The sequence below is a fragment of the Melospiza melodia genome, chromosome 18, assembly GCF_035770615.1.
Source record: "Melospiza melodia melodia isolate bMelMel2 chromosome 18, bMelMel2.pri, whole genome shotgun sequence".
Classification (NCBI taxonomy): domain Eukaryota; kingdom Metazoa; phylum Chordata; class Aves; order Passeriformes; family Passerellidae; genus Melospiza; species Melospiza melodia.
In genome coordinates, this window is record NC_086211.1 from 1,014,084 (window position 1) to 1,026,928 (window position 12,845).

At 55.5% G+C, this 12,845-nt stretch overlaps 1 protein-coding gene across 5 annotated transcripts; it reads left to right on the top strand.

Moving 5' to 3' along the window:
* Positions 1-3,707: 3,707 nt before the first annotated feature.
* On the top strand, positions 3,708-12,839 carry ZDHHC4 (zinc finger DHHC-type palmitoyltransferase 4). Of its 5 annotated transcripts, none has more exons than XM_063171582.1 (7): positions 3,708-3,727; positions 4,774-4,904; positions 7,338-7,411; positions 8,490-8,668; positions 8,753-8,878; positions 10,210-10,454; positions 12,082-12,839. In XM_063171582.1, the coding sequence occupies exons 2-7, from the start codon at positions 4,782-4,784 to the stop codon at positions 12,364-12,366; spliced, it is 1,032 nt and encodes a 343-aa protein (XP_063027652.1). In that variant the 5' UTR covers positions 3,708-3,727; positions 4,774-4,781; the 3' UTR covers positions 12,367-12,839. The 5 variants fall into 5 exon arrangements, with proteins under 5 accessions (XP_063027652.1, XP_063027650.1, XP_063027651.1 ...); XM_063171580.1 differs by lacking the exon at positions 3,708-3,727 and adding an exon at positions 4,108-4,427; XM_063171581.1 differs by lacking the exon at positions 3,708-3,727 and adding an exon at positions 4,108-4,289.
* Positions 12,840-12,845: the final 6 nt, after the last annotated feature.

Genomic DNA, 12,845 nt, shown 5'->3' on the forward strand with positions numbered 1-12,845 from the left:
GCTACACGTGGCACTCAGATGTGACTGGCACAGCCCTGGTCTCACCTGGGGCACCCACCTACCCCTTCCCCAGGAGCCTCACTTTGGCATCTTCTTGTATTTATTTGTCCATCAAAATGATTAGTTCATTTCTCTGACATGCTACATGAATGTTATATTAATGTTACATCTCTAATGTTACATTAATGAATAGATGATCCAAGGATTTAACCAGCTTGATTTTAACCAGCCCTTCTCAACACTCAGTATTTTAGCTGTTTGCAACTAGAAAATTACTGTAAATTCATTGGAATTTGCCAGATCCTCTCAGCTCTCCCAGGATCATTTCTCTGTGCCCTCTCAGTCCCGTGTATGAGTTCTCCTGACAGCAGCATCCCAAAATGGCAGGATGATGGTTTTCAGCAGGACTCGTTTCACGTGAAGGGTTTGGCCTGGCTCCAGGATGCCCAAGGAGAAAGGGGCACAGCAGCCCTGAACATCTGCAGGAGCTGCCTTTGCCCGAGGTAGCCCGGCCAGCTGATGGGCACAGTGCCCTCGGATGCCCTTTCCAAGCTGTGCTGTCCCCATGACCCTGCCACGGTCCCTTCCAGCCTCCCTTTCCGTGACTCTGTGGTGTGTAAGTGCCTGCACTGTCCGCTGACGCTCACTAGAGTAACCCACACGGGGTTTTCCTCTGTGTTTGATCTCAGCTGTCTGTGAAGACGCTCTTTACCCCCGTGTTTATTCCATCTGTGTCACTGAACACACATTAAGCACTTACAAAAATGAAAACCAGACAATTTTACCTGAGCAAAAATGAAACTCTGACAATTTTACCCGGGCAAATCACCCTACAGAGACCACGAGACTCAGAGGGAACGAGCTGAGGGTGAAGCTCGGGGATGAAACCCATCTGTGACCAAACCCCGGGGGCTGCTGAGCACGGGCTCTGAGCGCTCCAGCGGGAGCCCAGTAAGCCCTGGGGCAGTCCCAGCACTGCTGCTGCGGGCTGTGCTGCAGGAAAAGCCCGGCAGACCGGTGTGAGCTGCTCCCTGCACCTCTGTTCCTACTCTGGACAATTTCTACTCCGTCTCACCTCGCCGCCCCGGGGCCCAGCACTTACAGAAATCCGCGGCCATCGGGGGCTCTCGGCGGCGGCAGCTCCGTCCCACCGGGGGCTCGCAGCTCTCCTGACTCTCCTCCATCACCCCTGGAAGCGCTTCCCACGTACCCGCAGCGCTCCTGGGAGCATCCTCCCGGTTCCCCGTGCTCCCCGGGGCTGGGCCCGCTCCGGTGCTGCCGCGGCACCGGGACACGGCGGGCAGGGGTGGCCGCCCCTTGCCGGCCTTCTCACGGCAGCCCCGAGCCCTTCCAGCGGCTCCAGCTCAGCGCCACACACGCACTGAGCTCCTTCTGGCCTTTTCCTTTCCTGATTAACCTTATCTCCATCGCACAGAGGAGCGCGGGCACACTAATTGCCGCGCTCGTCCTGGCTGAGCCTGGCGCTGACCTGAGCCTGCAGAGCTGGGGGGAATTAGGAGCTGGAAGGAGGGAAAACAGATTAGTGCCCGTGGAGGGAAATCCTTCAGGCACAGGGCAAATGCGGAGCGACAGCGCCGTGCGGAGCGGGGGACAGCGCCGGGCACACCTGGGCGAGCCGGGACCTCGGCACAGGTGAGCGACACACCTGGGGGAGGTTTGGGGACTGCCCGTGGTTTGCTGCAGCGATTTGGGGGTCGAGGGCTTTGGGGCTCACCAGGAGAGCCGTCCCCAGCCAGGCTGCTCCTTGGGGTCATGGCAGGGGGAGCAGCCGAGCCCCGTTTGGCCGCAGAGCCCCCCGCGCTGGCACCGACTGTCCCTTAAGCTGCTATTTCTGATTTTCTCCCCGGCTTCCTCGGCACTGAGGGATCCCAGGGCTTAGCACGCTAAGAGGTTTTAGGGAATTACGCGTCCTGCTGCGGCACCGGCGGGCGGGGCGGCTGCATCTCTGCATGGAGCACTCTGTGATCGGCCTCCCCTCGGCTCCGGCACGGGCTGTGCTGCTGGCACTGATGGATGGGCTGGGAAAACCTCCCTGGACAGCTGGCACAGCTGGCACGGGGCTGGGCACAGCCTAGGCAAGGAGAGCTGAAGGGTTTTCCTCTTGCTCAGGACCTCTGTGGCCATGTCACTGCTTCAGGGGATTGAAACCCACTTCTTCCTGCTCTCCCTGCTCCTCCTGTCCTCTGCAGCTCCTTTCTGGCAGGTTCTCCTGTGCAAATCTCCTTCTGAGCAGTGCTCCTTGAGCTTTGGGGCATCTGTCCTCCCATACTGACACATACAGCTCCTACAAACTCAGGCATCTCTGTTACTATTCCCTGCCCAAACAGTCAAAACCGCAATTAATTCCCTTTTTCTGTTGTTGTTGTTCAGCCAGTGAGGTAATTGCTTCTTTTCCCTCCATTTTCAACTGACTTGAGCACTTTAAACACAGACAGCGAATTTTAATCCTTGAAAGAGCTGAGTTCTGGGATCCCAAGTGAATGGATGTGCCTTCCATTAAGACCTTCTGCCAGACTTTGGCCAGATGAGAGCTTCTAAGTGATTTTCACAGTGCTTGGACTGAATGAGCTCCATCCCTCTGAGTCTCAGCCTCTGCCCAGCTGTCCTTGAGCACAGCCTGTCAGGGCACCGAGAGTGGCACAGCTCCCCTGCCAGTCCCAATGTGGTTGCTGTCCCTGCAGCTCCTGGCCTGGCTGTGGCACACACAGACCCTGCCTGTCCCCCACAAATAAACCCCCTTGTGCCCACCCCAGCCCCTCCTGTGCCACCAGGCTTGCCAGGTGACATCCAGTGACCCGAGCCAGGCTGTTTCTGTACCTGCAGAAATTCTGCTGTCTCTGTAGGATGAGGAAATGGCTTTTTCCCTCCATCCTCCATCAGGACCCAAGAGCCTTGGGCTGCACTCCAGGACAGCTGTGCCCCGGGAACATTTTGGCTGCATTTCTCCCTCTCATGTCCTGTTCGGTGCACTGGGCTTACCAAGGGAAATAAAAAGAGACTCTTCCTGAAACTCAAGCTCCTCTCCTGCCTCCCACCAAGACGAATAATCTCCTCTTTGGCCGAAGCCCCTGGGGCATCCCTGGAACGCTTACCTGTGCTGTCCGAGCTCCGGCCAGCGGCACAGCGGGACCCGGGGCTGGGCAAACCATGCCAGCAGCTCGGGAGCCGGTGGATCGGCGGCACGGCCGGCCCCGGACGGGTTTCTCTGGCAAGTTCCAGGCAGGCCCCGTAACCCGATCGGCCCCGGCGGTTTCAGTTGACACACAACAGCTCGGAGGGCCGGGCCGGGCTCAGCATCCCGCGCGCTCCCGGCTCAGCCCGGCAGGTGCGGGGACACCTGGGGCACGGTGGGACCGGGCGGATCAGGGCTACCGGGGAACGTGGGCTCACGGCTCGGGGAAAGCACGGGAAATTTATTTTAGAGACTTCACCAAGGGCCACAAGCCCGCCGGAATCCCTGACGATGGCCGAGGAACGGCACGGGACGGGTGAGAGCAGCGGCGGCACGGAGGCAGCATCAGCCCGCACGGTGCCGATCCGGTGCCGGGGTTCGCGGGCTGGTTTCACCGGTGCTTTACCGCTTCACCGCCGTGCCCCGCTCCCCGCTCCCCTGCCGGGGCCGCCGAGGCGCCGGAGGGCGCTGGAACCGCCGCCAACCCCGAGCGGCGCCGCTTCCGCCGGGCGCGGCTGCTCCGGGCCGGCCCCGGTGAGCCCGGGGCTGCGGCACCGCCCGGGAGGGGAACGGGGCCGGAGGGGATGGGGAACCCCTGAGGGGAACGGGGCCGGGAGGGGATGGGGAACCTCTGAAGGGAAGGGAACGGGGCCGGAGGGGATGGGGAACCCCTGAAGGGAACGGGGCCGGGAGGGGATGGGGAACCCCTGAGGGGAACGGGGCCGGAGGGGATGGGGAACCTCTGAAGGGAAGGGAACGGGGCCGGAGGGGATGGGGAACCCCTGAAGGGAACGGGGCCGGAGGGGATGGGGAACCCCTGAAGGGAAGGGAACGGGGCCGGGAGCGGCTGGGGAACCCCTGAAGGGAAGGGGGCCGGAGGGGATGGGGAACCCCTGAAGGGAAGGGAACGGGGCCGGAGGGGATGGGGAACCCCTGAGGGAGCCGGGCAGGGCTCACCTGGAGCACAGGGGGATCCCCAGGGATCTTTTCCCTCTCTGGCATTCCCTTCCAGGAGGGCACAGCCGGGGGATGTCGGGCTGTGCTCCAGGGACAGGAGCAGAGGGAACGGCCTCAGGCTGGGCTGGGGAGGCTCAAGGTGGGATATTTCGGAGAATTTCCCCGTGGAAAGGGTGCTCAGGGATTGGAACTGCCCAGGGAGGTTTGGAGTGCCCATCCCTGGAGGTGCCCGAGGATTTCCTGGAGGTGGCACTCAGAACTCTGGGCTGGGGACAAGGTGGGCATCAGGCACAGCTGGGACTGCATGGGCTGGGAGGGCTTTTCCAGCCTGAAGGATTTGGGGATTCTTGCAGAGAGACATAAAGCTGCCCTCGGTGCCGACTGCTGCTGGAGGGGCTGCTCCATCCCTGGGCACAGGGGATGCCAGGCTCTGCTGCAGGGTGGCACCCAGGGGTCCAGCAGCCTCTCCTCTCCATTGCAGGGCTCAGGGAATGCCAGGCTCTGCTGTAGGACGGCACCCAGGGGTCCAGCAGCCTCTCCTCTCCATTGCAGGGCACAGGGGATGCCAGGCTCTGCTGCAGGGTGGCACCCAGGGGTCCAGCAGCCTCTCCTCTCCCTTGCAGGGCTCGGCATGGATTTCCTGACGCTGTTCCTGCTGTACCTGTGCTCCCTGCTGGCCGTGGCTGCCCTGCTGTGCCTGAGCTCGGGAAGGCAGGAGAGCTTCCTCACCAGGAGTGTCACCAGGGCCAGCCAGGTACAGCTCTGCGCTGCCAGGGGAGCCAGCAGCTGCCCTGCTGGCAACCTGCCCTGCTTTGTGTGCTAAAATTAGTGCAACTGCTGTATTTGTTATCAAAAAAAAACCCCAACAAAAGCCAGTGTGTGTGGTCAGAGTGATAATATATTCCATCCTGCTTTAATGCCTGCTCTCAAGGAAGTGAGATAGGAAGCAGAAATACACTTCTCTGAGATGGTTCAATCCTGCCCAAGCAGGTTGTAAAAATCATTTGGGTCTCCCAGCCCTGCCCGTGCCTGTCTGGGGTGAGGTTGGAGCTTCCCACCATGCCAGAAGTGCCTTCCACACTAACTCCACAACACATCTCAGAAAAATTAAATAAGAATCGGGCCCCAGGGATTTGCAGTTTTGTGGTGTTGCTGCTGTCATCAAGAAGAAAAAGGTGGGGGAGGTTTGAGGATTAAAATAGGGAGAGAATTATGAGTGGTGGCAGATATTTGAGGGAAAGCTCTTTAATGTGTGTACTAATGCTGCAGGCTCTTGTTCAGTAAGAAAGAAGCAGGAATGAAGAGCTTTAAAAGAGGATTAAGAATTGGCATTTTATTGTAAAAACGGGGAATTGGGAAAGCACCAGTTCATTTTTCTGTCTGTTGGGCTGTGTCTGAATGAAAAGGAAAAAAAAATGCTGTAATATTTTTGGAAGGTAAAGGATGAGAAAATTATCACTTAAATTGAAAATTATGTTTAATGCTGTTCACAGGAGTTCAGACAGACTTTTTTTATTACTGGCATTATACTTCCTTTTGGTTTATAGACACACTGTGCAGAGAAATTGATTTTTTTCCCCCATATCTTAATAGCTGCTGCTATGAAGTGTTTAAACAGCAGCAATTAAATTACTGCTGCGGTATGAAGCCACTGTCTGGGGGAATCCAATCAATACTTGTGCCTGGGAAATAAATACAAATTAATGTAATCAATATTTTACCTGGGATATGAATACAGGCAATGTTAAATGTAAGGTCACAATAGAAGATAAATGATTTTAAGATAAGGAGCAATGCAAACCCCAGAGTATCAGAAGGGTCTGAAGATCTTAGAGAGCATCCAGAAAATGGACATGGGGTGGTGAAGGGCCTGGAGGAGCAGCTGAGGGCACTTGGCATTAGGCTGCAGAGTGCTGAGGTTTTCTGCAGGCTCTTTTCTGCTGGGTTGTGTTTCATTTTACAGCACAGTTGGGAAAAAAAAAAATCTTCTTTTTGCAAACACTCATCCCTCGAGCCGCCGAGCTGAGACGCACCAGTTCACACCAAAATATTTAGCATCTTCTCAGCTCCACATATGCTTTTTGCCTCCTGGTCTTTCACATCTGAGGCAAGAAGCTCTCACTGCATATTTTCCCTCTGTGTCAGCTAGAAATAGGCACAGCCTCTCTAATTGCTGTGTTGCTATAGAGATGTGTCAGCTCAGAGCAGGCAATTCCTGCTGCAGAGATCTGTCAGAGCAGGCAATTCCTGCTACAGGGATCTGTCAGAGCAGGCAATTCCTGCTATAGAGATCTGTCAGAGCAGGCAATTCCTGCTATAGAGATCTGTCAGAGCAGGCAATTCCTGCTACAGAGATCTGTCAGAGCAGGCAATTCCTGCTACAGGGATCTGTCAGCTCAGAGCAGGCAATTCCTCAGGTACAGCCCTGCCTGGGGGACTCACTCCATGGTCAGGGGCAGCTCCTTCTTCAGCTGTGCTTGAAAGGACAGTCAGACCTGGAGCCATGGGCTGGAGCTGCACAAACTGCATTTTTGGGGATCTGGCTGGCTCTTTTTTCCCCCCCTTTCTTTTCTGGAGGCCACAAGCTTTATCCCTTTGCTTATCTCCCCCCCTGATCTGTCAGATGGGCTGATGGAGCATATTGTAGCTGGGGAATTGCTCAGTTCTATCCCCTGCTTAACCCAGCCCCTCCCCACACCCAGCCTAAGCTCCTTAGAACTTTCACACATTAACCCAGATATGTTTGTTTGGGCCTGGGGGCAGTGTGGAACCCCTGTGGAAAACCCCAGCAGCATTCCTGCCTCTCTTCCTCCTTCGTGGAGAGGGGGCTCAGGCGTGGGAGCTGCCCGGGGAGGTTTGGGGTCCCCATCCCTGGAGGTGTCCCAGGAACACCTGGAGGTGGCACCCAGAGCTCTGGGCTGCGACAAGGTGGGCACTGGGCACAGGTTGGGATCCAGGAGACTGAAGGGCTTGTGCAGCCTTCTGTGATTCTGTGTTATGGCTGGGCTTCATGGTCTTGAAGGTCTCCTCCCCCACCTTTGCTTCTCCTGAAAAGGAGCCTCCTCCCCAGTGCTGGGGCTGTGCAGGTGCAGAGCTGAGGGAGGAGGGTTGTACTTCAATCTGAGCCTGCCCCGAGGCAGCAGGGATGGTCAGGTAACATTTCCTGCCATTTCCTTCATTTCCTCAGGTGCTGTCACTGCTGATCCCCAGCCAGCTGCAGAGGGTGGCACAGCGGGCACTGCACAGGCTCTTCCACACAAGGTATTGCACTTTTGTGCCTTTGGAATTATTTTCTTCTCTTATTTCTGGTTACTGTCGGGATTCCTGCCACCAGAGCTCTAGCATCATCCTGTGGAATTCTGTCTCCATTTGGGATGCCTGCCAGGATGGATTCCAGGTTCCCTTTGAGGTTTGCCACGCTGCTGCCTCTGCCTTCCTCGCTCATTGTTTGGAGGGTGGAGCCCTGACATGTTGGAACATATTGACAGACGTTGATAATGTGGCTCAGTAGCAGATGTTGGTGGCACTGGTGGGATCCTGCATCCCACAGGAATCACCACAGCCTCTGTGGCAGCTGCAGATGGAGCCAGACAGACTCATCTCCATCCTCTGCCTGCAATCCCATTAGTGCCAGCCCAGCAGGCTGGCTGTCCAGGTGGCTGGGGGGAAGCTGCAGAGCAGCCTGCTGGATTCAGCTGCATCCTGTGTGTCTGTGAACTCGGGTGCCTCAGGAAGGGTTCAAACACCTTTTCTCTGGGGACAGCAGCTCGCTGTGCCCGTGACTGCAGGGCTGCAGGTCTGCAGCTGTGCTGGCAGTGCTGGGCTGGCTTGGTGCCTGTTCTGCTGATGCCCTGCTCTAACACAGCCTGAGACAGAGAGGTGGCACTGCCAGGGTGCTGGGGGCACTGGGAATCTCCACATACCCTGGAACTGGTGCCCACTGCCCACCTCCTGCCACCCTTACTTCCTACCAGCTATTATTGCAGAGTTTTAAAGATTATTTTCTTTGCTTTCAGAGCAGAATGTTTTGTGGCCTATTGCTGAGGCATATTTTGTCAGCAGCAAGTGATTATAGGACTTTGTACTGACAGGGGAAAAAATCCAAAGTACATGTGAATAAAGCAGGGAATTGAGCTGACATATTTAAAGGAGCATATGTGGGAAGAAGAGAAGGAGAAGGCAGTGGATGGAGAAAACACTATTAATATGCAATCCAAGCTGGCCTGAAAACCTAAAAGAGGTGTCTCCTTGCATTTGGGAAGTCTTTGATCACCTCTGGGCGTACTTGACCTGTTAATCAGGATGCTGGGTATTAAGCAGCCTGTCCCTTTGCTGGCAGGAGCCGTTTGTTTGTGGTGCTGCACGTGGCCCTGCAGGCTGCAGTGTTTGGGGAGTACACCTGGGAGGTGTTCGTGTACTGCAGGGAGCTGCAGTTCCACCTGCTGCTGCTGCTGCTGCCCTACCTGCTGCTGGCTGGCAACCTGGGCTGCCTCCTGCTCTGCTCGCGGGCCAACCCTGGTGAGATCACACCCTGCTCCCTGAAAACACAAAAACCTGCTGCAAATCCCACGGTTTAGTTCTTTTTTCCTGTCTCGTTGGCAGGTACAGTGACCAAATCCAACGCTGCATCCCTGGCTAAGGTTTATGCCTACGATGGGGTGTTGTTCCAGAGAGGCCTCGTGTGTCCCACGTGCACCCTGGAGAAACCAGCCAGGTCCAAGCACTGCAGTAAGGATCTGAGATTCCTTGATAACCATGGCACTAAGAGCTTCCCAAGGGAATTCTGCCCCAGGAGCTGCAGTTCCCACCACAGCTGTTCTGTTACCAGCTCAGGGCTCACGGGGCTGGGTTTGTGTTCCTGGGGTGCCAGGTCACAGCTGCATTTGCCCGTCCCTGGAGCTGGTTGGGTGCTATTGCTTCTCACAGAAATTACCAGTTCTGAGGGATAATTCAGGGTCAGGAACAGCTGATAACAGAAATTGTCACCTGTCAGGACCTCAGATCAGGATTGTTTCACAGTCACAGAACCCTGTACTGGTTTGGGCTGGAGGGATCTTTAAAGCCCATCTCATGTCACCCCCCACACCTTCCACTAGCCCAGGGTGCTCCAAGCCCTGCCAGCCTGACTGGAACCCTGCCAGGGATGAGAAGCCCACCACCTCATTTTACCATCTGAAATAAAGGTGGGAGCTCCAATCTCTGCCTTTCAGGTGCTTTGCCAGGCAGTGCTGTCAGAGAAACCAAAGCCTTGGAGCTGCAGTCTTGGTGAATAAAAGAGGAAATGGAATATGTTGTTTTGCTTAGGATCCACAATTGAATTTATTTGCTTCAAAAGCTGCCAGCTAAACCCTGACTGCAACTCCCACATATTTCCAGCTTAAAAAACACCTAAAGATCCAACTGCTTACTTAAAAACCAAGTGCCAAGAGCTCAGAATCTCTGCTGGTCAGAGAGACTCTGAGATATGTCCAAGCCTCTTTCTCCAGCCTGGCAGTTGAAGGAGTCAGGATTCCTCTGTTCTTGTTCTCAAGGTTGTTTATTATTTCTTATCTGTAACATTCCTTCTCCAACCTGCCATAGGTCTGTCTGGCAGGTTGGGTTGAGGCACACTGGTGTCATCTTTTATACTAAAAACTATGTGTGCATTATTTACCATAACTTCCCAATACCTATCACCTATGTCAGACAGTGAGCTTCTGCCTTAAACCAATCCCAAAGTGCCAGCATCACCCAGAAGATGGGGGCTGGGATGGAGAAAGAAGGACAGGGTACGCCCAGATTCCTCCATTTTGGGACCCCTAGCCCCCATTCTAAAAATTCAAAAATCTACTTTTCACCCTGTGACACGCTAACTATTATTCTACTTAAACTTTCTTGGCTTTAATTCTTTATATAAAGGTGGTAATTTTCTCCGTGGGTCAGAATCAAAGGCACGGGGGCCTGGGGCTCTGTGCCGAGGTCTCCGAGCCCCCCGGGCAGGGGCTGGAGCCCTCCAGGGCGCTCGGAGGAGTTCCTGGCTTCTGACCCCTGGGCTCTCGTTTTGCCCCTGCCTCCCGGAGGCGTGTGCAGGGCGTGCGTGCACCGCTTCGACCACCACTGCGTGTGGGTGAACAACTGCATCGGGGCTGGCAACGCGGGGCTGTTCCTGCTCTACCTGCTGTCCCTGACGGCCACCGCGGGCGCCGTGGCCGCCGTCACCGCCGCGCTGCTCGTGCGCGTGCTGCTGCTCTCCAGCGCCCTGCACGGCACCCACCTGGATGCCCAGGGCCAGGAGCGGCCCCTGGGGATCCCCCTCCTCGTCCAGGTCAGTGCTGTGCCACGTTCTGGCTGCTGCTCTGCTGTCAGGAGCTGCCTTCTGTTCCTCCAGCACGGGGGCGGACTCAGGGTTGGGGCAGGCTGCAGGGTTGGGGACAGGCTGCAGGGTGTTGGGGACACACTGCAAGGTTTTGGGGCAGACTGCAGGGTTTTGGGATAGACTGCAAGGTTGGGACAGGCTGCAAGGTTTGGGGACAGGCTGCAGGGTTTTGGGGCAGACTGCAGGTTTTGGGGCAGACTGCAGGGTTGGGGACAGACTGCAGGGTTTGGGGACAGGCTGCAGGGTTTGGGGACAGGCTGCAAGGTTTTGGGGACACACTGCAAGGTTTTGGGACAGACTGCAGGGTTTGGGGACAGGCTGCAAGGTTTTGGGACAGACTGCAGGGTTTGGGGACAGGCTGCAAGGTTTTGGGATAGACTGCAGGGTTGGGGACAGACTGCAGGGTTTGGGGACAGGCTGCAAGGTTTTGGGACAGACTGCAGGGTTTGGGGACAGACTGCAGGGTTTGGGACAGACTGGAGGGTGTTGGGACAGACTGCAGGGTGTTGGGGACACACTGCAAGGTTTTGGGACAGACTGCAGGGTTTGGGACAGGCTGCAGGGTTTGGGGACAGGCTGCAGGGTTGAGGACAGGCTGCAGGGTGTTGGGACAGACTGCAGGGTTTGGGACAGACTGCAGGGTTGAGGACAGGCTGCAGGGTTTGGGGACAGGCTGCAGGGTTTTGGGGACAGGCTGCAGGTTTTGGAGACACACTGCAAGGTTTTGGGACAGACTGCAGGTTTTGGGGCAGACTGCAGGGTTGGGGACAGACTGCAGGGTTTGGGGACAGGCTGCAGGGTTTGGGGACAGGCTGCAAGGTTTTGGGGACACACTGCAAGGTTTTGGGACAGACTGCAGGGTTTGGGGACAGGCTGCAAGGTTTTGGGATAGACTGCAGGGTTTGGGGACAGGCTGCAAGGTTTTGGGACAGACTGCAGGGTTTGGGACAGACTGCAGGGTTTGGGGACAGGCTGCAAGGTTTTGGGACAGACTGCAGGGTTTGGGGACAGACTGCAGGGTTTTGGGGACACACTGCAAGGTTTTGGGACAGACTGCAGGGTTTGGGGACAGGCTGCAAGGTTTTGGGACAGACTGCAGGGTTTGGGACAGACTGGAGGGTGTTGGGACAGACTGCAGGGTTTGGGGACACACTGCAAGGTTTTGGGACAGACTGCAGGGTTGGGGACAGGCTGCAGGGTGTTGGGACAGGCTGCAGGGTGTTTTAGCTGTTTTATAACTAGATTTAGAAAGCTGCCACTGCTGAATCCTTCAGAAATGGGGGGTTTTTCTCACAGCACCTCCCATCCTACAGGTTCCTGTCTCCAGGATCTGTCACTCAGTTCATATGTGGTTCATAGAGAAGGAATTTCCATCCCAGTGACTAGCTGATGTAGTAAGGTTTAGGAAACAGCTGGGAGTCCCTGAGGTACCTTTGTGGAGGTGTTAAAGCAGGACCGCCCACAGAATGCAGATACAGTTCCACGTGCACATGGATGTGCATTCCAGCTGGGGCTGTGCAGTGCCCATGGGATTCAACCCTCCCACATTTTAATTTACCTTTCTCTTTCTCTGCAGCACCTTTTCTTGACTTTCCCCAGGATTGTCTTCATGCTGGGCTTTGTCATCCTGCTCACCCTGGTGCTGGGGGGATATTTCTCCTTCAGTCTGTATTTGGCCCTCACCAACCAGACCACCAACGAATGGTGCAAATCCCGAAGATTTGGGGACTCCCCCCCTGTCCCCTCACAGCCTCATGACAGACCCCTCGTCTACAGAAACATTTATTCCAAAGGGATCTGGAGGAACTTAAAGGAAATCTTTAACCCTCCTATGACGTTGGAAAGGAAGAAGAAAACATGAAGATATCCTTGTTTCTCTGGGCATTTTTAAATGTTTTCTAAGACTTCAGTTCAGCAGTGGGCTTGGCTGCCCCAGGCAGACTATGGAACAAGATTCCGGAACTGCAGATTTGGAACAAGATTACTGCAGAATTCACATATTGGTGCCTCATTGGAGCTCCCTCCCTCAGTGAGACTCAGGGCCAGCTCAGTCCTGGCCCCTGTATAAGGATTTGGTTCATCTTCCCAAGGTGAATCTTTCTCTCTGGGAAGGGCTAACACGGAGCTCCTGTGAATTTTGAGGAAGCAGCATCTTTTTCTGTCTTTCTTAGGGAAACAATTAAGCCATGACTGTTAACAATGACTGCAATAGGCTGTGTGTATTTAGCTGCAAGAATGATTTCTGGCAGGATCTTACTTGCAGAAACCATGTCCTGCTGCAGCTTTGGAGCACTAACTTCAGGAAGGAAATTAAAGTGCCCCTGTTCACCTCTCCTTCCA

Bases quoted from the DNA above. Each gene is read 5' to 3' on its own strand.
- ZDHHC4 (XM_063171579.1), top strand. From the start codon at position 4,455: ATGGGCTGGGAGGGCTTTTCCAGCCTGAAGGATTTGGGGATTCTTGCA. The intron at 4,905-7,337 runs GTACAGCTCTGC...TCATTTCCTCAG, and splicing joins GTGTCACCAGGGCCAGCCAG to GTGCTGTCACTGCTGATCCC. The intron at 7,412-8,489 runs GTATTGCACTTT...CTTTGCTGGCAG, and splicing joins CACAGGCTCTTCCACACAAG to GAGCCGTTTGTTTGTGGTGC.